General features: G+C 39.7%; 1 protein-coding gene across 2 annotated transcripts; it reads right to left on the bottom strand.

Moving 5' to 3' along the window:
* Window positions 1-1,223: 1,223 nt before the first annotated feature.
* Window positions 1,224-25,226, bottom strand: MMRN2 (multimerin 2). Of its 2 annotated transcripts, XM_008501456.2 has the most exons (7): window positions 24,735-25,226; window positions 12,833-12,955; window positions 11,681-11,787; window positions 10,315-10,383; window positions 8,876-9,049; window positions 5,796-7,688; window positions 1,224-4,797 (listed from the first exon to the last, which is right to left on the bottom strand). In XM_008501456.2, the coding sequence occupies exons 1-7, from the start codon at window positions 25,016-25,018 to the stop codon at window positions 4,409-4,411; spliced, it is 3,039 nt and encodes a 1,012-aa protein (XP_008499678.2). In that variant the 5' UTR covers window positions 25,019-25,226; the 3' UTR covers window positions 1,224-4,408. The 2 variants fall into 2 exon arrangements, with proteins under 2 accessions (XP_008499678.2, XP_030308642.1); XM_030452782.1 differs by lacking the exon at window positions 8,876-9,049.

The raw sequence follows: 25,226 nt of genomic DNA, 5'->3' as shown, positions 1-25,226 counted from the left end.
TTTTCAGTGGAGTTCAGAATAATTTGGTGCTCTTATACATTCAAGGTCTGTGTTCCTGGACTAAACTTGAGTGAAACCAATGTTCCCCCCTGCTGCTTTTTACCCCTGTCATAAAGCAAAGCAAAAAGCAAGTGAAAATTGAGTAATTCTTTTATTTGAGCATATGGAAGTTCATTACATGTTGATTTTATCCATATAAATATGCCTCGAGCTCTTCAAGTAAAAAGAGAAGTAATAAAGTCATGGGGCATTCTGTAACTGGGCTTTTTTTGTTGTTTTTTCCTCTGTATACAACATTCTTTTTGTGTGGAGATATCCAAAGATATTTGAGCTAATATACTTAGGTGCTGTTCATTACAGAATTGTACAGGTGCTTCTGTATAGCCTACTAATGTTTTTTGTGATTCAGGCAAATGAAGACCAATCAAAGGAGAATCTCATCTGTGAGTACACAGTGCTAAAAATTTATTTCCTTATTGCAGAAACGTATCAGCTACCACTGTCTGCAGAGCTCATTTTTAATTTGCATGGAGGAAAAAGTAAGACCCAGTTCCTCTTCCCTTTCGCATTTGATCAGGAATAACTTTAGCTTTAAAGATAGGGGGGTTTTATAGTAAAGAGAAAGCTTTGATATCTGAGCATCATATTAACTGTTAGCAGTATATTGTAAAGGTACTTAATACACCTGCTTTGGGGTCTGGGTGGTTTTTTCCCTATAAAGCCATGCACTAAATTCTTGCATTGGAGTTCTGGAAAGTAGTAAGAGCATTGTGGCTGTTATGTAGTTTGTGAAATGTCTGCACTGATCACATCGATCATGGTTGGGTTTCCAAGAGGGTTTTCTCTATTAGTGTTACAGGAGGACATAATGAAAACACTGTGGGGAACTAAAACTTTTTTGCACCAGTGCTTTTGTTTTGACGAGCACTTCATTGTTTCCCCTGATGTCATTTCATGAATGACCACAGGATGGTGCTATATCCTAAATATATGAAGATAACTTTTGAAAACATCATGGGGTTGTGATAAATGAAAGTAAATTCCATTGCCTGCCAATACTAAATATTAAAATGTTACCATTTGTGTATGATTATTTTTGACCTCTATGTAAAAATGTGTCACTGATGGCCTTGCACCACTATTGAAGAACTGAAACAACCACATCCAGTGACGTGTCTAAAAACCCCATGTGTAAAAAGCATACTGAGCACTTGGTGAATTGGATCATAAGCTTTTAATAAATTGCAGAAGTATCACTAATTTCATAAGGGAACAGATTTCATTCCATTGATTAACCCCTTCTACACCTTTATCTTTACCTCTGACAAAAACATCACTTTGGTCTCTCTCACAGGGGTTAATGCAGTAAGTCCATACCAGCAGAACCACTCTGGGGTGTAGTCCCATGAATCTGGTTCATAAGGGTTAAGCCACCTTTGACTTGATGTGGGTATCTGAAATGGCTTCAGATGAATCTTACTGCAGAATTCAGGCTTTGGATCTATAAAAGTAAAATTGTTGCTATACAACGGGTGCTTGCATTTTGAGTGAAGTAAGGAGACTATCATAATAACAGAAAGGAAAAAAAGTAGGAGACTTTACTTTGGAAATGTAGAGCTCTGTAAGATTCATTCATAAAGTGTTAAAAGTTTCAATAACAAAACAACTCTGTGAAGGCATTAAGATGCACAGCTTTGTTAATCTTTTTATAAAGCTTAGTGGTTTGGTCTGAAAACCCAGAAAACTGAACTAGTGGCAATGTTTTCTGGCAGTTACAGGATATTTGGGAAGTACTAAGAGAAGGTGGAAACTTTTTCTTCAGATATGAAGCTCAGGTTGATGATATAACTGTCAGTTCATCATGCTTGTCCTCTTGCCATTTTTATGGCAATTTTTTATTTCCTTTCTATCCTAAACTGGAGTCTAATGCTTCTTAATTACTATGGTTTCCTCTAGTCTGTTGCCTAATAATGCAGGTCATGGTGATGTGGCTCTATTAATTTTCAAAAAAATCCAACAAATCAATCCCCCAAACCCACAAACAACAAAACAAATGGGGTAGGGAAGGGTTTAAAGAAATTTATACCAGTAGTCCAACAGTTTGCTCATATTTCACATGTAGTTAGGTAGTTTAGTTTATTAAAAAGCTATGTATTAATAAAAAAAAAAAAAAAAAGAAAAAGCAAAAAAAACCCCACACACCAAAACCCCAGCAACTTAACCATCTTTTCTCTTGTCACTTGGAAGGAAAGTCAGGTTTCCTGGCATATGCAGCCAATACAATGTTTTAACCCATTATCTTTGGTTAATTTTTTGCTTCATAGTCTAAAAATGAGTCTTACAGTCAAGTATGTCTTCTGTGTGTATGCAAGTAGCTAATATAAGCACATTGAAGAATACAAATATAAAACATTTTTATGCTAATATTGTGCTCACTCTGGAGTCCACGATCTCTGAACTTGCTTGGCTGCTTCTTCAAGAATAGGAGACTGATAAGGACAAGGATAGTAAGCCTTTAAAATCCTGTTTGGATTAACTGCTATCCTATTTACCACTGATCATGTCTTTTTCCAAATACCTGTATGGCTTTCTTTCCAGTTGAAGCTTTCTGACAAAGCTATAAAAACAAGTAAAGTGGTTTTATATATACACACACATATATATATATATATATATTTATATTTATCCCTTGTCTGTATTTAATCATGGAACTTAGCTGGTAGCTACCCTGACCTAGGCAGCACAGTATTGTAGCTGTGTACTGAAAGAACCCATCTTACAATGTCAAACTTTTTTTGATAATTCTCCTCTTCAAATTTTTCTTCTTTCCCTCAGATACCTGAGCAATCTGTGGGACAGAAGATGAAGCTGAGCTTGTGGGCAGATGGTGCTGCCACCACCAAGCAGTGCAAGATGTGGCTCCTCGTTAGGTAAATGGGAAGAGCTGTCCCATTAATCCTGCTGGCTGGGAGTAGATGGGAGATAATTTTTAGTTGCTTGCTTTGTTGGGGTTTTCAGGATGGAGAGTGAGAATCTTCTCAGTGGATCAGTAGCTAAAATTGCTTTGTAGCTTTATTTCAGAAGAAACAATCTGCTTCTCCAAATATTGTCTGAAGTGCAATGTGTGTAGGTACCGATTTGGTTTTGTAATAATCTTGCAGTTTGGTGTTACTCGTGATGCAGGTAGGGAGAAAGCCCTTAGCAGTGTGATAGATTTCTGCTAGAAAATGCTACCTTAAAAGAAGATTAAATGCATAGTAAGAGTTTACCTCTTTTATCAGAAATATTGGGAATTTCATTTTGGCAAATTTAATTGTTTATAAAGATAGACAAGAAAAAACACCACAGTTACTGAAATTTTATAAATTAAAGCCTTTTGTGTATTCTGTTCAACAGAAGGAAACTTCAGGATGTGATCAGATGCGGTCATCTTGAGATTTTGGGGAATTAAAAAAAATAATCTATAGTTCAGAAATTCTACTCGTTTATTCTAATTATGAATTTATTTTATATTCAACAACAACAGCAGACTGGTAAGCTTGCCTTTTTGCTGATAGTTGTATTTGCTCACTTGCTTGGTTTTAAAGTATTTATTAAATGCTGAACACTGAACTGAATTCACTATATTCAGGATTATCTTTAGAAATAATTGAATTTTCAGCAATATTTCTTCTAATATTGACATTTTTTGAAATGTCTGAATGTAATTAATCTTAACAGTGTTATATTACTATTATGCTTTTCAGTTTAATTCAAGTACAATACAGACCCAGAAGCAGAAAGAGTGGGCCATTTCTAAGATCCTTGCTAACAAATACTACTATAGGGTGCATTTTACTAAGCTGATCAATCTCTTCTAATGTTCATGTTGTGCACAGACTGATACACTGAAGTGAGCTGCAGAAGCCCACAGGATGGTCTGGGATTACCTGTGTTCCACGGGGAACTAAAAGGTAAAATTGCTCCTGGTTTCTTAAGCTCCTGTTCACAACATGTAGGAGTTTATAAATTGTCCTTCCTAAAATATTTTCCTTGCCAGTGGGGGGAGTGTTTACCACAGGAGAGTACTCTTGCCAGAAAAGTATTTATATTTGTATTGTAAATGAAGAAAGTCCCACAAAGCAGTTTTTATAATTAAGCACAGGTCTCCAAGTGGAAGGATTTGGGAATGTGTGCTGATACTTTTAGTGTCCAAACCATTAGCTTATCACTTGAAAGAAAATCTTGTTGCTGCTCATAAGCAACTAAATGAAAAGCCAAACACTTCCAGAAAAGAAGCATGAAGACAAATCTAGGGTAGTGCTATGTTTAAACACATGCAGTAGGATTGAGTACATCACAAATGAAGCAACAGGGAATTGATCCATTGCATCTATGGAAAGATACCAATAAAACAAAATGTCACTATTCAAGTTTTAAATATTAGGAATCCACCCATTGTTGTCCCAGGTGGACTCCGTTTCACCACAGAGCCCTGCAGCAATTCAAAGCATACTTTCTCCCCCTTCTCCATTTCTGCCATGGCAAAAGTAGTCATGGTGTTTCCATGTGGTGTTTTCCTTTGACTGCTTGATAGAGTTCTTTTGTACCCACGGCTAAAGGAGAGTTGTCCCAGTGCTGGTCCTGAACTAAATTCCACAGAGATGACAAACAGGTAGACACCTTTATGTGGTGCTTTAAAGTAGCCATGTTCAGGGAAATAGCTGTTTCCATAATTGAGGTAAGTTTCATTAAACCTCAGAGTTTTTTCTTTATACTTTCCTTCTGAGAATCCCACGTGGAATGCCACTGATGAGTCTGAAAAAGAAAGAGGAGCAGTGAGCACTCTTCTCTCCCCAGGATCATCTGGGTGGGAGATGGGGTAAAGCCCTATCAGGCCTGACTTCTGCATGCCTGCTTGTAGAGCTAACTGCTTTAAAATGAGTATGTGCCTGGGATGAGGTCAAATGGTTCCTTGGAAATACCTTAACTACTAGTCCTGGAAAAGTATGACCCAGAAAAAAAAAGAAAAGCAGCAACACTTTTTCATTGCCCTAGAAATAAATAGGTTTGAAATATATTCTCTGCTTATTCAGCCTTAAATGTAGTTTTGCAGTGCATATCCCTTAAGGGGCTGGTTTTGTTTGGGTTTTTTTTCCCCCTGTGTTCTATATTCATAGAAAATGCTGTAATCATAAAGTCCAATCTTAAAGCTGTGGTACCAGGTGCTTATGGCCACATGTTTGCAAAGTGAAAGGGAACTGGCCAGTCATAGTGAGGTAATGTCATCTGAAAACCTCTCTCTGAAGCTTACCCATAGGAGAGAGTGTGTGTGTGCTCTGGTCAGTCCTCCTTATTCCACTTGTACAAATTATAGCAGTTAATTTAACATGATTGTCCACAGTAGGAAGGATTTTGTGCTTTGACTACATTCTTTCCAAACTCAAACAACAGGAGATAAAAAAGCAAGGCCAGGAGGCCCAGCACCTCCCCATCAGCTTGAAAAGAGAAAACTGCTACTATATTAACATGAGCATCTACAAAGAAAATCTGTGTCCTGAACATCTGAAGTTGAATTCCCCAACAGCTATAATGGGTGTAATTTGTTGGCCTCGAGCAAAGTGCAGCTGTGTATGAAATTGTTTCTCACACAGGCCACTTATTTTGATGGAGGGGGGGATGTAAATAATGTCAGACTTTCTCCCTCCAGCATCCCCCAAGATATCTGGCAGGTTTGACAATTTATGTGCTTTTGTGTGGAACTTAGAGCAGGGCCTGGAAAGAAGCTAGACCTGCACATGAAAAGAAAATCCCACCTTTTTGCAGAAGTTCTGTCTGTGCTGTATTTCTTCCACTTATCATTTGCATATTTTCTCTGTGCTTCTCAAGCTTTTTCTTGTCTCTTTGCCTGTCTTGACCTTTCTGTTGCTTTCTTCCTTTCCCGGTCAGCATTGCCTGAATCTTTGTAACATCCAGACTTACATTTGAGGCAACTAATTCTTCATTGCTTCCAAAAAGCTTTTTAAAAATCAGTAGGTGTTCCTGCAGGTTCTGCTTGATGGTTTCTAAATCTGCTGAGAGAATTTCCACAGAAACATTGAGTGTCTCAAGTACATTTCCTGTTGTATGATTGCAGCAGAGATTCATGTCACGTCTAGATTCATGCCTCTTGATTGCTAGGCCTAGGTGTTTGATATCATTCTTCAGAGCCATGATATCATTATAAGCTGAGCTATCCAAGGACTCATCTCTGGCAGCCTCATAGTTGGGTTCTATATGTTTTACAATGCTGTGTTGACTACTGACATCATCCAGACTAGAGGACGTTTGTGTTTCTTCTTTGGGATGCTTAGAAGATGTTTGAGTATCGTGGTTGTTCTGTTGAAATCTCTTTATGAAGGATTCCAAAGTCTTGTTTTGTTCTTGCAGTTTATCTGACATGTGTCTGAGAGATTCTTGCAGCTGAAATACTGATGTTATTAGGATACTAGGATCTTCTTCAAACAAGACTTCCATAAATTCTTCTCCTAGTAAAGCCTCCAGTGCTGCTTCATGCCGCATAGCATCTTCCAGAAGAGAGCCAAAAGAACTGTTGAGATACTTAATGTGCCGATGGATTTCTTCATCTTTCTTCTTCAAGAAATCTATGTCTTCTGAAAAAACCATAACTTGGGACTGAAGCTCTCTGCTTTCCTCTTGACGGAGATTAAGGGACTGATGGATAGATGGGAAAGCTGAGGAAAGCTCTTCAATTTCATTCCTCAAGAGCTCTTTGAAAACTGACTCCAGGTGCTTCATATCCTTGAAGTTAGGTCCGGTGCCTTCAAGGGAGTAAGTTATATTCTTTAAATCTTCCTCTGGTACATCAGTGTCAGAAGATATTCTCTGGCAATTGCATTCCTCCATGTACCTCAGCAGGTCTGAATAGTTTTCCCGAAGATTTGAGAGCGTGTAGTTGAGCTCTGATATCTGCCTTTCAATTGCTTCCTTGTTTTCCTCTGTAATAAGTGATTTCTCCATTAAAGTTATTGTAAGATCTTCTGGCTTATACTTTGAGATGTTTTTTTTTAAATCCTTAAACCACTTCTCTAAAACTGCAATATTCTGAAAGGCCACATCTGACTCCATGTAAAGTTCTTTAAGCTGCTTTGCGTGCCCTGCCAGGATGTCATTTATTTGTCTGATGTTTAATTGGCTGTTTTCATCTTTGGGACCAGGATGTGAGGATGGTTCTGTTACATTTTTTTTCAAAGCCTCAAATTTATTTTCAAGATTGTTTTGCTCTTGTTTCATGTTTGCTAGGCTGTCGTTCAAATCTAAAAAATGAGACTGCTGTATCTTATGGAGCTTCTTGAGCTTTGTGTCAGTATCTGCCCTGATCACGCTGAGACTATGATGAGTGCTGGCCTGTTGTGTTTGTAGTTGGTTCTCTATCTCTCTTTTCATCTGATCAACTTTCACTGTGTTTTCTTGGACTTTGGATTCAAACTTCGTTCCCAGCTCTTGGAATTCCTTCTTGGGCACAGTGCTCTCTTGGAATCTTTCTATGCTTTCCTTGTTGGCTTCCACATCATGGGAGAGGTTTCTTACCATGTTCGAGAGGTTCTGTAAGCTCCTATTGAAGCTTGCCCACACTGGGTTAAAATGTTTCTTCAGAAATTTCTCCATGTGGGGAAACAAAACTTGCTGCAGAAGCCTTTCCTGTAGATCTATTAACATAGTATTAAAAAAATTAAGAAATATTAAATTCTGCTTCAGGAAGGTATCTTCATCAGGCCAGAGTAACTCAGGTACCTGTTTTTCCATAGTAACTGCCATCATACAACCCAAAATCTGAGCTAAAAATTTACAGTTTTTAAAATGTTCTAATTTTAAATCAGAGTTACTGCAAAGTGCAGTATTTTATTTTGTCTGCAGATGATAATTTAAATACGTATTACCTGACCCATTTAAGTCATAAAGGTACCTTTATGTACAAGGCTTTTTTGAAAACAAAACTGCTTTCAAAAGCCCTGAACAAGCAGTTTTGTAACTGCCTGTGGCTGCCCATTTGCACAGCAGTTCTTAACTGTTGGGCTTTGGTTTATTTGACTGTCTCCTCATGTTCTTTTTCTGATGCTTTCTACAAGGCACATTCTATTTCACAAAGTTGCATAGCATCTTAACAGCTGAATACTCCAAGCCAGGACTAATAACTTGGAAAATCTGTGATATATCCATACTAGGTGTGAATTATACTTGATTTCTAACATTTTACCTGAGTGCCTTGAAGTTCACCAAGAGCAATAGTCTGTATCATTAGAAAATGCTCCTGCGAGCCAATGGCTAGGTCAAATTCAGTGGCTCTTTATTGTCCAGTGCAATATACAATATACAGCAGGAATAATGTTTGAGAGAAGGGTTGAATGTTTCATTTTGTTACATATACCAATCTGATATTTAGTACATTGGAGTGTATATAACACGAGTATGAAAAAAAGAACAAAATGTAGACCTAAATTTTGCATTCCCATAGAAGAAATTGAGCTACAGAAGCAGAGTGGTAAGCTGAGAAATAAGTGTAAGCCACCTCTCTATTCTATGCTTAAGGCAGAATCTTAGATTCCAGAAAAATGGAATTTTATCCATTATATTATCTATATTATCTATCTATATCAATTATCCATTATCTATCTATATTATCCATTATATTATCTGCCTTTCGTGTCATTTCCAATTTCAAACTACTCTTGCATTTGGTTCCTTCATTTGTATTGAAATTACATCCATTTCTGCCCTCTTTAGAAACAACCAGCAGACCAAGGAATATCAAGGCTTTATTTTCTTTGGATCTGCATGGTTTTACAGGGCCTATTGGCAGGCTGATAATTCTGGATAATTCTGTCAGACCTCTCACCTGAGTTGCTCTGGTTCACTTCTAACACCATGCTTGTACCGTTGTTTTCAAATATTCTCTGTAAGTCACCTAAGTTGCTGACTGCTTGATGAATATCACTTTGAAGATCATCCAGTAATGCCTCATGATTTTGAATGACTTCCAACATTTCTCGTGAATCCACTGGTGTTGACACTAATCACAAGATTCAAAAAAACAAAGTCATGCAATGGAGTGCAGCCACCAGGCAACAGGTATTACTACAAGACCTGCAAGCTCTGACAGCACCAGTGTAGTTTTGCTCTGAAATTTTTGCACTAACATTTAGGGGCTTTGCTAGTTTATAGCACCTAAACTCACCATTTCTGTGCTAAGATTTTTTTTTACAGTGATGAAAACCTAATATATTTCAATATTAACACAACTTCAGCCACACTAGCTGTGATGGCAGTAAAATACTCTTCATTTTAAACCTCCCCGTGCCACAGAAATGTTCTGGAATAATGACACCCTTCAAGCCAATTGACTTGAAAGGATAGGAAGGTTTAGCAACCCAGAATGTAAGAGGATGAAAGAGTAGTTGAGGCATTTCACTAAGGAATCAGAGGCATAGGGTGTAATTGTCATAGCCCTTACTGAGGGGCCCTTTAACTTATGTTACTCTAAATAAAGACCAGCTAATTGAAGCTGTAGATTTCAAAATGTACACTGACAGTTCAGAAACTGTCTATCCCAAGTGTGCCATTCTGGGGGCCTCTTAGCCTCCAGACACCTTTCAATCTAATGTTTTGTAAACTTAAGTCTTGTAAAGCAATTTCTTAGTCATGCAGTGCTGAGAGCATCCTGTAAAGACAATCCTCTTACAGGACTGGATGGTGACCAAAGAGTTGGGATATCCTTATTGGCACTGCAAGCCATGCCATTTCACAGAGGGTAAGGAAAAGTCCTTTTTGGATACTTAGACTGGCAGGGTAGAGTGCCTGAGATGCAAATCTGTGGCACCTCATAATATTCTCAAAGATACTGTGTAGCTGCTCTAAAATAGCATATTGTCTAGATTGGGGGGTGTGTATGTGTGTTGACTTGGTTTTGTTTTTTTCTGGTAACGTTTGTGAGCATGGTGTGCATCCTGTGAACCCACAGAGCAGAGCAAGGACTCGGCCATTGAAAGGTTGAATGCTGGTGCCAGCTGCATTCTCACTGGAGATCACTGGTGACCAGCCAGGACACAGCCCTGAAGCTTCATTGCTATGTGTAGAGCATCCCTGTAGTCTTACAGTAAAAGCTCTCATTTCAGCTAAAAAATGAAGTGCAGTTGTGTAAAAGCTTTCCCAAACAGTGCTTTCACTAGAGATATTGTCCATAGATTATGATTTTAGAATACCAGCTAAAAATAAAAATCAAGATTTGTTTTCTAATCATTGTCTGAGAGGAAAAAGAATGGCAAACAGAGCACCTACTGTGGTTTGAGAAGTCGTCTTCTTCCTGTCCTTCAGTTTGACTTCCTGGCACCAGAATAAAATTGGGATCTACAATTGAGATGGGATACACCTGTGAAAATGTTTTGAATGCAGAAACTACTACAGTGGAGCAAGGTGAGGCAGGGCAGTTTCATGGGTTAGGGTAACCAACATGGAGATGGGATTCTGCCTTGCAGAAAGGAAAGAACATCTTGTCTGGTAGAGCTTACAGGACAGTGTCACCATACAACCTTACTAGAATCATAATGCAATGTAGTGGGTGGTTTCTTTAATTTATCCTGAGTTACTGATGATAAGAAATTAATCTATTACAAATAGATACTTTTTTTTTTGGAGGTCAGATCAAATAGTTTACAAATGCCTCTTCCTTATTCTACAGTTACCTGAATGTTCTGGTGGCATCAGTGAGGGATGATGTGTAAATAGGAAGATGAAGAAGAAGCAGCTGGTTTTGGTCAGAGTATAACAGAGCAGACACTAAACTAGAAGCTCTGCATTTTGCAATATCTTTCTAACCTGATAAATGAAAGTCAGGCTGGGGCATCACCTTAGAGATAAATCAGAGAAAAGCAAAACCTACAGAGATAAAGACAGGCAGTCCCATTTTATTCATGAAGTCTGTGTGGGTAGGCAAGTTACACAAACAATGTGTGAAACTTTTCACTTGACTGCTTAACACTTTTGTTATGGTTCTCTTAATTACTAGAAGCAATTCCCTTTTATCCATTTAAATTCTTCTTTTGGACTATTATTTACTAAATCCTGTCAGTGCCATGAAGCACTCCAGGTTTTTAACCAAACCATCCCCCCTCTCTTTTGCTTAAAGGCTGCACTCATCATTTTCCTAAAGTGCAAAGAAAGTTGTGGTTTATTGAATATGAAGGCTGTTGCCAGATCTTCCATGAAAGTCATGTTTGATCTTGGGTGCATTGTGATTTCTACAGCCAGATGACTCCATCCTGTAAGCTGACCATAGGGTCATTTCACATATTAGTGTTGTTTTCTGGTGTCACCAGCTTCTATCTGGAACAAAGCATTCCTATATGGGCCTGTACATCTGACAGCCCCCCACCCCAGCAAATTAATACCTTTACCTATATGTAAAGACTAAAAAGGTGCCCATGACAAAAGAACAAGTAGCTGATGCTATTGGCTACTAATTGCAGCTCATAACAACTGCTTTTTTCAAAGTATCAGAGATCTGGAGCACACAGCAGACCAAAGGAAACAAGGCATCAAAAAAAGGGAAAACAAATATTATTTTAAATACGAAGTGTGTTACTTCTTGCCACCATGACAGGCATTTAGTCATTAATTCTCATGCCTGTTCTCTGACTTTCCTTACCTTGCTGCTCACAGTCTTTGCCAATAAATCCAGGGCAGCATTTCCAGTGCAAAGACTTCAAAACCTTCTGTTTCACTTGATAGACTGGCTTCAGAGCAGTCCTGTACCTGGGGAGTAAGGTTCTGGCCATTAGATTGGAAGTTATTGTAACCTGGTGTCACTCGGGGTAAATTCATTGATTCTGGCAGCACTCCAGTGCCAAGTGTATCCTACATGAGTAAGGCAGAACATGGTTAAGAAATTTTTTATAAACTATGTCACTGCTGTTTAGTAAAACATTTAGGGAGACCACAGCAAATTTTATTTTTAAATGAATATATTTTTTTAATTTTTAAATGAATATTCAAAAATGTCTCTGGTAACACGGAAGATACAAATTTGTTAAAAACTCTGCTAGGAATAATAATGGAAGTTTTGTTTTTTTCTTATTCAGAGAAAGATAAATTAATTGTATTAACAAATACCAGAAGCATTCTTGCAATCAAGGAATTACATAGATGTGAAAACATTTAAGTAAGTATTAAATACTCTTGCACTTTAAAAACATGTTGTCAGAGTCTCCCAACTTTAAATATGTATCAGCCTTGGTACCTTACTGTATTCTGTTGGCCTCCATCAGCACTCTTTGGGCATCTAATCCTTCTGTAGGAAAAGGAGGCTCTTGGGCAATTGCACATCTCCAACTACTGCCATGTAAATGGTTTCACGTGTGGCTACTGGCAGAGATTTTTAAAGTTATGCATGTGTATTATGACTTTAAATCATGAAAAAGGCATGGTCTCTGGGTTTTGGGGGGTTTTTTTCTGATTAAACATGTGGGGGGATTAGGAAAATCTTGTTAGGACTAGGTGATCTTTAAGGTCCCTCCCAACTTTAGACATTATATGATAGATTCTATGAAAATCACTTAATCCCATTGTGGTCCTGTACTTGATGGCATGGAAAGGCAGTGGTTTACCCAGGGTATGTGCCTGATCAGCTTAAGTACATAAATCAGACCCTCCATAACTTTGGTTATTGAGGGTATTGGTCATAACTGAGTTGGTTCTTCAGTTCTTATTAAAAATTGTTATTAAATACATTTGAAAATATCATTTAGATACTTTAGGAAAAAAACACATTGTCTTCACTGGTTTTATTTAGAGCACTTACATGATCTTCTGGCAGTCTGGTGCTCCATTTGGACAGGGCTGTTGGGAGTTGACAATGTACTTCTCCTTCATGCAGGCTTCTATGTATGTTACCAGCCGGGACTGAGTGAAGGAACACCAGTTCCTAGGGGAAGCAAGACAGGAGCAAAGAATTGGATGTAGGTCACTTAAAGCTGCTGCTTGTACCAGTGCCAAGGAAGAGTGAAATGTGGAAGGGCTTTCTGATTTCCCCTAACCCCAGATGGGTGATGAGGGAAGTGGAAAATGCATGCAAGCTTTGCCCTCCACTCCCAGTTCGTTTGTTTTCATTTGAGATGCATATCTGAGCTTGTCACAAAAGGCTTGATTGTCTGAATTTTGATGCATTAGTTCCATTTCCAGTCCTTTCATTTCGCAGGAGAAATTTCCAACTTGATGATAACCTTGCAGGTCAAGGTCATTTCAATGTCAAATTGCCTTTCTCAGCATGTTGCCATTTCAGATGCCTCATGACTGACTCATCAGGTTGAGGCAGACTGCTTCTAAAACTTAGTTCTACCAACTACATTAATAATCTGTGTCTTCTGTAGTATTACTTCTTCAAGATAATACAGTGACTTACTGAACTTAATTAGCTTTGAATTAATTTCTGCAGGAAAGGAATACTTGAAAAATGAGGGTGGCTTTCTTGGGGTTGATTTTCTGCGTATAGCAAGGACAGGCAAGTCTTGCTAATCTGGAAAATTTTTCCAAGTCAGAATTGCAGAGGCATCTGTCAGTCCCAGAGTTTGGCTGAGCTTCTTCCTTTTCAAGAATTTAAAAACAACACTTGGATGCACACTATTGGTTGAAGTTTGGTTAAAACCCAAGCTCCGAAATGACAGGAAGTAAGAAATGGGAATTATAGAAGTAAATGGGAAAAACCCACATTATTATCATCTGATTAATCAGTAATTGCAGTTGCTCATAAACTGTGCATGCTTTCAACATATTGTTTCATATCATGTGTTAACCAGTGAAACACAGAGATCCAACCACTCTGGGTAGTGATGAGTAGAAAAGGGATGTGACAGCTTTGGGACAGAGAAGCTACAAGGAGATAAGAGCTCCCTGCTCTCTCACACTTACTCAGGCTACAGAAACTTTCAGAGGAAGAGTCACAGAACCAGCAATTGCATTTTACAAGCAACCTGTCTTAAAGAGCCTGGGGCCTTGTGTTTCACACAAGATTGGCCACATGTCCTTCCCTGTGTAGAAGAGCACCCACCATGGTTAATATTAAAACGTGTGTGCACACAAGGCCACTGGGAACTTGCCTCTTACCAGATGTTCAAACATGCTAATCCTCTTCCTTAGGGAAAAGTCTTGAGTAGTTGAAGGAACTAAAAATACACACCCCTCTCACTATTAAAATCAATTCACCTTAACTTCCAGCGTGCCACTATATAGACTGGTCCAAACAGTCTGCCTCTGTGATTTAGGCTCTGAAGCAGTGACCTCCCACAGCCCATGCTACCTGAGCATCAGGCAGGCTGGAGAGGGCTCCATCTTCCCCACTGACCCATGAAATTCATCTCTGCCCTTTGCAGTGGAACCTGTGACTCCTCTGAACATCCCTTGATTCTCAGTGGGTTGGGGCTGTTAACTATTCTGAACCAAAATACCAGACTCTGCATTTTAAAGCACAGAGTGGGAAAAGTGGCATGAAACCAGTTGCAAAAGGGTGTTGGGGGTTTCATCACTCCCTCATGGTAAAGCACCTGTAGAGGAAACAGCTCTATGAAATGAGTTGTCTTGGTTGAAGACTACTTGAATCCCAAATACTGAGCTGCTCTGTCCGTGCCACAGGGATGCTGGTGATAGCAAGAATTCCTTATGGTTTGGGTTTTTTTTTTTCACATGGTTCTTCCTGCCACTGCTGCTGGTAATTCAATACTCAAAAGTCTGTCACTGGAAAGTTTGAATGCCCAAGTGTAAATCTGATGAGGAAGCGGCTGCTTTTCCCACATGATTTGGGTTTTTTTCCCCTCTGACATCTCTAAGGGGCTGCTGTTCTACCTTCAGGATCTTTGCAGCCATTACTATGAGCCCTAGAGCTCGCTGGTGTCAATATGTGCAGTGTATCTGCCTGGAGAAAAGTTAAAGATCATGTTATATACCATTATGCTTTCTATTTAATTCCTTTCCTGTAAGAAATCAACACTAGCTTCTCAGAGGATTGTGTGGAGGAGAGATGTGTCTGATAAAAAACAGATTAACTTTAAGCAGTGTATTTTTAAACAGGAACACAGGAACCAAATCTCTGATAATCAGCATCTGTATGGAAAAAGTTTGCCTCTCTGAGAGAGTTGCAGAAAAAATGGGGAACTGAATCCCACACAAAAGCAGAAGGTGTGGCCACAGCAACCAGGAGAAGGGAAGGAGGCTACAAGGAAGCTGGAAGCATTGGGAGGAAAGGGCAGAGACAGCCTGGGCTACCTAGAAGCAGTTCACCAGGTTTTCTGGGACAGCCTTTTTTTGCTACCTCATTTCTAAAGGAAAATGTGATTCGAATCACAGCAAACACTCAGGCAAGCAAAACTCATCATCTCATGGAAGCTGTGGCAGGAAAAGCTGGCAAAGCCAGAGGTGCTGGGAAAGCTGGGCAGGGAAGCAGGCTGCTGAAGCCTTTGGTGAGGTTTCCAGCCAAAGCAGCTGTTTTCATGAACTGCAGTTTTAAGGCCTTTCAACTGATCCGGGAGAATTTTTGTGCCTGTTATCAATAGGAATCTTGTCTCCTCTGGGACTGAACCAGAAGACAAATCCTCAAGTTTTTATTTTAAAAAATGGCATTTGTACCAATTGGCACCTCCCAGGGGTGCCAAAGTCCACCGGGCTTTATCTATGGCTGCATTGCTTTCAGTGCTTGGTACATGATGAATAACTCTGCAGCAAAGACCTGATTTGTGCTTTTATTCAGGCTCTTCTCTCCCACATGCCCAGCAAGCCAAAGTTGGGAGTGGCTTTTGCCTCTCAATTTTTTCTGGGGAAATAGTGCAGGGGCTGCTGCTCACTACCATTGTTTCTAGGTTGTGGTAGCTTGGATCTGCCTGTGGGATGCCTGCCAGATCCAGGCAGGAATCTGCATTCAGTGTGGAAACCTCGTTTTAAAATAGGATTTTTTGGCTTTGGAGTCTTGTTCTTTCCCAGTGAAAACAATCCCCACCCCATGAATCACCATCTGGGCTGGTTTGTTTTTCCCACCATACACAGCTCCTAGGCAAGCCCTTGGAGTCATGAAAGCCACATAAATCTAAACCAGATGTTTACATGCATCAACATGTGTGTGAGCAGGAATGTGGCATCGTGTGACTGATTTTGTTATACTGCAGATGTAGATGTGCACACACATTTAATAGAAAACACGAGGATTCATTTTTAAAACATCTGATTGTGATGGAGCTATCTTGTGGGCTTGTAGAAAGGGGTTATGTTGTATCAGAAACTGAACCAGTGGTGGGTTCCAGCTTGATGCCTACTTTGGACAATGAGTAGCTTTATGACAAATGAATAGAATGGAAAAAAGGGGAATAGGCTGTCAGTAAATGTTTTCTTTAATGGTTTTCCCTGGTTTTTATGTCCATTTTTCTTTAGTGTCTGCTCATTGGTTCTCACTCACTTGATTTTAAAAATGAAGAAATATATAGTATTGTGTTTTCATTTGAATCACAAATTTTTGGCTATGAGTTTCAGAATACTAATAAAAATTTATTCTTTCATCAAGTAGATAAGTCCTACCTTTCCCCTCTGTAATGAGCTGCAACATGTGCCCAAAGATGTGTGCCCAAAGATGAAGCTTTTATTACAGTGGTTTTTGCACAGCTTCTCAAGTGCTTCCTTTAAGGAAACTTTGCTATCTGTAACTAAAAATACTTCTTAAATGTACTAACCTTGAGAGAAGATGTGTAATTCTTTAATGTTAAGTGGAACAATGCAAAAAGCCTTGATCTAAAGTTCAGTGAGGGAAGCAGGAGCTCTGCTGGCACCAGTGGGCTCTGAATCAGGCTGTGGAGTTTCAAAGAGCTGCCCTCTCACAAACAGCACTTTCTTTATTCAGCTTCTTTCTGGAACACAGCAGCATTGTGTTCTGCTTCTGCATTTTTTCTTCTCTTTGTAATTATGTTGCTTCATTCACTGAATATATAACCAACTTAACACCGTTTGCTTTTAGTCTCTTTAATACAGTTTCCTTTAGATTCAAGCATCTGCTGCCAAGGAGAGTCAGGAGTAAAAAGAAGCTGCTCATGTGAGGAGAGCAGGAGAGCTTTTTCTACAGTCTGATGAATGGTAAAGCTTATTACAATACTGCAAGTTAGAGAAACACTTGGGCAAACCCCAGCAAAATTCAGGGCTACAGATGTTTCATCTGTTTAGTTGTTTTTCCTGTTTTATTTTCCAGGCAATTAATATTAAAAAAAAAAAAATAAAAACCTTTGGATGGATAATTTTAATTTTAAAACTTTTTTTTTCCCCTAAGCTTCATTCTAGTCTCCTTATTGAATAGAATCTTTATTTATATCCATCAAATTTTGCTTTATTTTGAGGCAAGTGTATTTTTCTATCTGAGGTTAAATACATCTGATGACAAAGCATTCTGTATTTACATAAGATTCAGCAAATTTAGGTTAGCTCATGCTTCTTTTTTTGGACCTTTAAGGTAATACTTCTGCTTTTACTGAAATATAGCAAAATGCAGGAAGTTCTATCTCTGATTCGAGGATTTCACCAGGCTGCCTTATATCATAGCAAACAAAATAAAACCCCAGAAGCAGGAGATAAAGTGAGATGGCTGGTCTGCAGTAATTATCACTCTGCCAAGATCAAACTGGGGTAGTCTCCTTTTTTTTCATAAACCTGATACCTGCAGCACCATGGTGTCAGTGATGCCCCCCAGTTGAGCTGGGGTACTTACCCACTTATTTTTCTCAGTTACATGTTCTCCTGATACAAAGCATAATTTTAGACACTGCCTCAGTCAGTGGAATTTTTTCCTGAACAAAAGCTTCAGGACGTTGTTTTTCCATAAATTTTGTTATTTCTTTGTACTAGGACAACTGAGTTGTCCTTCACATCAGTTTCCTCAGACTTCCAGTCTCAAGGAAGCCAGTTTCTATAATTAGTTTGAAATCTTCTGCCACTGACACAACACAAAACTTTTCAGGTCCATAACACTTTTCTATGCAGCACAGAACACACCAGATAAGCAGCTATGCCTGCTTTAATGAGCTGCTAAATGACTACAGAGGATATGTTCTTCTAATTTAAACAAGTGATTTTTCCACTGACTTTTGCAGAATTACTCCTGATTTCTACCAATTGCAGCAGAAAAAACAAGAATGAGGCTTTAGTTGTGGAATAATCTATGTTCTGTTTTTCCACCAATTCAAACTTCTTACTGACAACAAAAAGCCCCAATCCAACAGGTAAAAGGCCACATTTATAATATAATATTATATATTATATTATAAACTAGGACTGTGTACATCAGTTTTAAGGCATGCAAATCTTTTTATTCATTATGGAATGCAGAAGGTGTTCAGCTGTTGAAAAGGGGAACACAGTATCCCACTGGATTTCTAATTAGCAGATAGCAAGTGATGGCTGGGGGTCTATCAGTAAGTTCTCTGGTCTTTCCCAGGCAGTCAGCAGTCTCATATTACAGAAGAGGGAAACTGGTCTGGGATGGTTAGAGCTCCTTCTCATTCAGAGCCTGGGATCTTCCTGTGTGACTCTGCCAACCAACCACCCTGGCTTTCCCACTGAGGCTGAAAGCAAATCTATTGATTTCTAGTTTACCTTAGCAAGCTGGGCTGAAAAGAGTGGCAGTGGTAGTTTCAGACATGTGGCTTTCCATACAGTGCTGGAAGTCGTCCAGAGCCCTGACTAATGCTGGTTGAATGCCACTTCTGTTCCAATAGTTGTGCCAGTCAGTCTGTTATTAGCTGGGACTTGTCCTGCAGAATGTCTTCAGAATTTTGTGCAGTGCCAGTCCTGAACCTGGAACCTCAGTGGGAGTGAAAGCTCAAGAGAAAGGTTTGGCTGGGAGCTGGATTTGAGCCAAATCCAACTGTTGTGCAAGCTAATTCAAAATAGCCAGAGGTTTTCTCTCTTCACAAAGCATCCACAGCTATTACCTCATTTATATTATCCTGTGTACAACAGCTCTACAGCCCATTCAGAGGGCACCTTGGGTTTCACCTTTTGATTCCTGCTGGCTTAAGTTGACCCCCAGCATAGCTTGCTCACTGCTTTGTCAGACCTGGTCCTGAAGCAGGAATCATGAAGCAGACAGTGGCCACCTCCTGGCACAGCCCTACTGATGCCAGCAAGTCAAAAATGCATGGTAGGACAAGATTCCCAGGTGGCTTTTGCTCAGGGTGCAGGCACTGATTACGTCTTGGACATGAGTGTAATTTCATTCAGGGTTGGCAACAGATTCCTCATTTAAGGGGTATTGACCCCCACAAATAGGAAGGCTGCAGCTCCCATTAGGTTATAATGCTGCTGGTGGTTCTGTGGCTATACAGAAACAAGAGATCCCTTGCTATCTGCTGAAAGAATGAATTGCTGCAGCTTCCACTAAGGAGCTGTGAAATAAAACAATCCCTTGGGCACAGAGGGTTCAGTAACTCCCCTATCACATGCAACAGGGCCATGTCCTTTGCATCAAACATGCTCAGGAGGAGCCATTCCACCTGCAGCTGTGCAGCTCTACCAGGGTCAAATGTTGGAGAATTTCCTAAAATCCTGAAAGGATTTTAGTGCCTGACTTTGAAAGGAAGACACCAGTGCTTCTGTTGATGAACTTGGCACTGTAAAAGCTATTGTTGAGCACTTAGTGGCCATTCCACTAATTTGCAGAATGTCAGAGGCTGAAGATCACAATTAGCTGCATTTCATCCAAATGGTCTATTTTAGGCATATGTTAAGTGCTCCTCTGTTGTGAAATATCAGTATCCCACCTTCTTAAAAAATCTCTGACTAGTTTGGAAGAAAGAGATGAGTCAGTGTGAAACTGAACTGGTCTAAATTAAATCAATGGATGTTTTCTTGGTAAGTGGACCAAAACCGAAAGCTATTAAGACCAAGCATTGTTCTGACTTTCTCTAGGATAAGAATTATATGGCTTTTCTCTGCTTGTCTACACTTTAGAATTTGGGTTGGAAGGAACCCCTAAAGGTCCTCTAGTCCAACCCCCCTGCAGTAAGCAGGGATAACCTCAACTAGATCAACTTGCTCAGAGGCTCATCAAGACCCACCTTGAGTATCTCCAGGGATGAAGCTACTTTGGAGGGTAGGTGTTCTGTATTTTGAGAGCATGGGTAATCACAAAAGGAGGAAGAGGTGTACATTCTGGTGAGATAAAAGTGCACCTGGCTGACATCAGGAATCCTTCCTCTCATCAAGGGAGACCTCACAGAATTGTGCATCTGAACTTCAAAATATGTTAATGCAATTAAGGATGCACTTATGCTGAGCTTTCCTTTTGCTATTTATAGTTCCAGTGGAGGGGGGGGGAGGCTTGGGCATTTATTTGGAGTTTTTTCGGGTTTTTTGCAGACATGTTGTAATTTGAAGAAAGATCCCAAATGATGGCGGGCCGAGTGTGTGTTTGTGAGTTAAAGAGAATGAAGGAAAACTAAGCCAGCTATCAAACTGAAGAGCAAATCCAAAGCAGGGGATACTTGGCAGTGATTATATATTTGAAAAGACAGAGAAGTTCTGTGAGACTTTGTCATAGATGGGGAAACCAGGCTTTGTTGCTCTGCTTCATTCCATCAGCACAGTCCACTTCTCCCTTACTGAGTGAGCCATCCATGTGGGGACTGACTCTGTCAGTGTGGTTGCTGAGGGTGAAAGATAAAAATAACCTCTGCTTTTTCTAAGATTATTTTTAGCCTGGAATGCTTAAGTGATCTGGTTTACAGTGTTACTTGACAGGCTGGTCAGGCCAACTGGGAGTACAGGCAGCTTTGGGCTTTGATGTCAGATCTAGCCCATGATGGGACTGCACCTTTTAAATGCTTCATTTATCTGTTGGGTTTTGGGTTTTGGTTCTGTAAGGAAATTTGAACACAAAGTGCATGAAATCTGAGCTGCCAGCCTGACTGTTGGTGTTGTGGGTGCATGCATAAGATGGAAGGCATCTGGCTGCAGCTCTGCTCAGTGCTGAGCACAGGTAGGAACTTGGGGTTACAGAGTTCCAGTAATGGTGCTTCAGTGCCCTGCTGGATCTCAGAAATAATTTGTAATCACAGCACAGGTCTTTCCATGAGGCTCTGATAAGGTAAGTCCATGGCAAGGGTATAGAGAAGATGTCATGCTCTTCCCCGGGCCAAGGAACCTTTCCTTTCAAAGGCTGGGTCACCCTCTTCCAAGGCCCCTTACAGCCACATGGAGAAGGACACACAGGTCCATTTCTGCCTGCCCAGGTCTGAATTGTGCAGCCTAAAGGAAAGCAAGCAGATACCCCTTAGCTGGCCATCTTCAACTCTCTTGAGGTTAGCTCAGCATTGTGCCTTGCTCAAGCAATGTGTTATTACCCAGTATTTGATGGAAGTGGCTCTAAAGAAAAAAAATCACTAAGGTGGAGATTTGTCAGTTTAGGATGAGTTTCCACAAGCTATCAGGTGTTTTACCCATACAGCAACTGTGAGGATAACATTAGTGGTGTGTATCTGATATTCCTTTCAACATGACTTGGGTAGGCAGCAGCTGAATTGGTTACACCTAGTGGTAAGTGTTGGAGATGATGATGAGCTAACACAAGCTCTTATTTATAATTTACTGGATGACTTCTAGAACTTTGACATATCTGGTCGTGTCTCAGGCAGCTTTTCAAGATGTGTTTTAGCTGCCTGTATCCCCACACATCAAAGCCACCAGAAATAACAGAGTATCCTTGTGAAGTTCTGCATTAGGCATTTCTTTTATATGGGAAATGGAGAGTGAAAATGTGTTTATTATCCAGCTTGGGTATTATGCAATGAGAATTTATGAAATCCCAAACTTGTTCTTACTCTCCATCTTCCATTCCTAAACCAAATGCTAATATAGTTCAGCATTTTCACAGTGCAGATATCTCCATATAGTTGTGCTTTCGTTTCTTTTTAATTCTGCTGAAAATCTGGGTATTCATGGATCCATTTACTTCAGGCATATACTAACATATATATAGTCAAACTGATCAGCTCATATGAAGCACAGCTGCTGAGAAGAAAAGAACAAAAATAGAGGTGATTTCCTTTGGAAAAATGGCAGCTTTTGATAGTTTTGATTTTTTATGTAACATGGACAAACACTTGTCCACTCTGAGCATGCAGAACTTCTGTTTGCTCAGATACAAGCAGCCACTGAGATCCTACACTGTTAAACCAAACTCTTCCTCTGAAGAGTAGCTGAAACAAGGGGATTATTATCCATACATCTAACTTTTTTAAAAAGTCACCTAAAGACCACTGACTTCTTTATGATTTTCTTATTAGAATAATCTTCTTATTCTGAGAGGAATTCATTAGTAAAGTAACATATCAAGCATTTGTCTGTGGTCTACTGAGTCATTTCACATCATGTGTTGATACAGAAACCAGAGGATTCTGTCTGATTAATTACCTTGGACATATTAGTCATGATGGTCTCAATTATTCAAATAACTGCAATAAGAAAAATAATACTATACATTTCTTTAAAATTAAGAATATTTTGTAACAATGGCCATTCCTTATACACAGGTATAATAGCGAGAGGTCAGGAAAAACACATAATTTATTTTTGTTAGAAAATGTCAAAACTTCTCAGAGAAAAAGTTACCATAGGTGTTTCTAGGTCTTATTTTAAAAGCAAACTAGTTTCAGCTGAAAATTGCACCACCCTGGGCTTTTCTTACCATGTCTTGATCTCCCTATATCTTTTAATTCCCGAATAATTCCTGATACTTTTCTTCTTGCTCTCCCCATCAGAGATACCAGCCCAGTTCCTTGATGTTTTTCCAGAGCATGTGTCACACTTAGAGGGAGGAAATACCAGACTGGTGACAACTTCTTGTCAGTGCACAGGGTACTCCAGCCAAGAGCACCTGACATGCACTTGAGGACTTCAGCCTCTGAAGGGACATTGCTTCAACCCTTTGCAATGAGTGGAGTGCAGTTATAAAGGAGAGCTGTGCAGTCCCTTCTTATTTGCACTGTTTCCCCTCACTTTTGGATGTAACTCCTCTCAAAGGCTCAAATTTCTTTAATGAGATGTGCTGGCTTCCTGGGCTTGTGTGTATGTGATCATTCTAGTGAAAGAACAAGTACCTTAAAGCTACTGCCAGGTTTTGATTGCCTGTAATCATCAACATAGCTTTATAATTGGGGAGAACATTATGATTTGACTCATTATGCAGCTATCTCCAGAGAAGAAGGAAGTATTTCTCTTCTGAGGAGGAAATTAGGATGAGTAATAGATGGTGCTGAACAAAGTTACATAGCAAAGGAAAAAATTCCTATTAGGACAGTGTATTACAGCCTCTTACTGACCTACACATGCACCTTTTCACACCTTTGGATTTTCATAATACTTATAGTTTCCAAAATGCTTTCAGCATTTTAACCAGCGACCAAATAAGTATCACTTTGCAGTATAACATGGAAGACCAGAGTACCACTTAGGCTTTGTGTCGCTTCCTCTGGCAGTGTCTGAAACACATTAATCAGGAGTTGGTGAGTTACAGTTCATGTCATTGAAGACAATCCATCAGGAAACTGGAAGTCCACACTTACAGGCTGGAGAAATCACTTAAGGGTAATGGTGGGAGGTCCAAATTTGTGGGAAGATGTAATATGAAGGACAAAGAGGGCTTGAATGTACTCACCATGCTACATTTAGAAAGAGGCCTTAATATTGTCATGTAGATGAGATTAAAAATGAGACTGCACACTTTAGTTTGTGTGAAAAGGAAGCGTGACAGGAGCAAGCTTTTGCAGTCTCTTTCCACTTCTCTTTTTTTCCTTTCCTCAAGAGCATTTAAAGGGAAAAGTACCAGGGCATCCTGAAGCACTGAGCTGTGAACAGCACTTACTGTGCTGCTGTTTCAGCCCAAACAGGGCTCTGCAGTACCCATCCATAAAGGCTATAAAAGATTCATTCACTCTCCTGCTTGGTTTTCAGCTATTATTAGACATTCAGAGACCTCCTTACATGCCTTGTAAAACTTACAGAAATCACAGTGTTTGGGAATCTCTCTAGTCAAGTGCATGCCTTTTCTGCCCAGGATGGCTATGCCTCTGCTATTGATTGCTATGAGAAGCATTTCACTGCCATGAAAACCTTTTATGGGGGTTGAATTTCTAGTCATTTCCATGCTTATTTGTTATTCCTTACTTTGTTGTATTTACTCCTCACTGTTTTTGTTTAGCTAGCATCCTGCCCTTCTCTTTTTCTCTCCATTTCCAAGGCCCAGGTCTGCAGCCAGGCACATTCCAGTGATGAGAAAAGGTTGCTGTGATCAGCAAAAGTAATCAGTGTTGGTTGGAGATAAGAAAAAAATCAGTAAAATAATTTCCTCTAGTTCTGCTTTGCCAGAAATACGACTTTGCTTTATGATGCTCCAGCAGAACTGGAAGAACACATCCACCAGGTGTGTCCAGTCCCTTAACCCCATCTCAGACCAGGCAAAGAGCTGGATCCATTTGTGCTTTCATCCTCCACAAGCAATTCAGCTTTCTGTTTCTGGTAGTTAAAACATTTAAACCATTTTGGATAATGAGTGATCCCTAAAATCTGGTATACTTTAATGACGAGCTTCAATTGTAAATGAAGGAATTGTAAATATTAACAGGATATGAAGGTACCCCAGAGGACCACACTTATTATCAATAAGAAAGACACTTTGAGGTACTCACCCATTTCGGGACTGTGGGATTGCAGCTTCAAAATCCTCTTTCTCTTCCTGATGTGAGGAGATCACACTTGAAGGGTAATCTTGGGAATCCTCCCTGAGCCCTTCTGCCTCCCAATAGCCTTCTTCCCTGTGTGACAGAGGAGTCCTCTGGGGGTATGCAGAAGTTTCATAAATTTGTGGCTTTGAGCTGTGGACTGACCCATCAGGATCCCCATGATGGTCTGGATGGCTGAGCAGCTTTGCCAATCCTATTGTGTTACAGATGAGCAAAAGCTTCACGAGCATTGTGGGATTTTTTCCCACCTGCCTCTTGTTCTCTTCTCTGAAGCTCAGCCTGGATTAATTCAGGATTGCCCCGGCAGCATTCTTTAACTGGAAAGTTGGAAGAAGGAAGGAAAAAAAAAAATCTTAAAATCGTAACAAAGAGCGGAAAAAGCTTTTGACCCTCCCAGCTACTGTGGAAACGTCGGTGGCTATGGAACAATGTGAGTCT

This window comes from Calypte anna, chromosome 6 (genome assembly GCF_003957555.1).
Source record: "Calypte anna isolate BGI_N300 chromosome 6, bCalAnn1_v1.p, whole genome shotgun sequence".
Taxonomy (NCBI): domain Eukaryota; kingdom Metazoa; phylum Chordata; class Aves; order Apodiformes; family Trochilidae; genus Calypte; species Calypte anna.
Note: the sequence above shows the minus strand (reverse complement) of the source record. Positions and strands in the feature narration are given on the sequence as shown.

Excerpts from the sequence above, each read along its gene's own strand:
- MMRN2 (XM_008501456.2), bottom strand. The coding sequence starts at position 25,018 with ATGCTCGTGAAGCTTTTGCTCATCTGTAACACAATAGGATTGGCAAAG. Across the intron at positions 11,788-12,832 it reads CCAGACTGCCAGAAGATCAT|GTACAGGACTGCTCTGAAGC; the intron begins GTAAGTGCTCTA and ends CTTACTCCCCAG. Across the intron at positions 7,689-8,875 it reads AGTGAACCAGAGCAACTCAG|ATCTACAGGAAAGGCTTCTG; the intron begins GTGAGAGGTCTG and ends CTATGTTAATAG.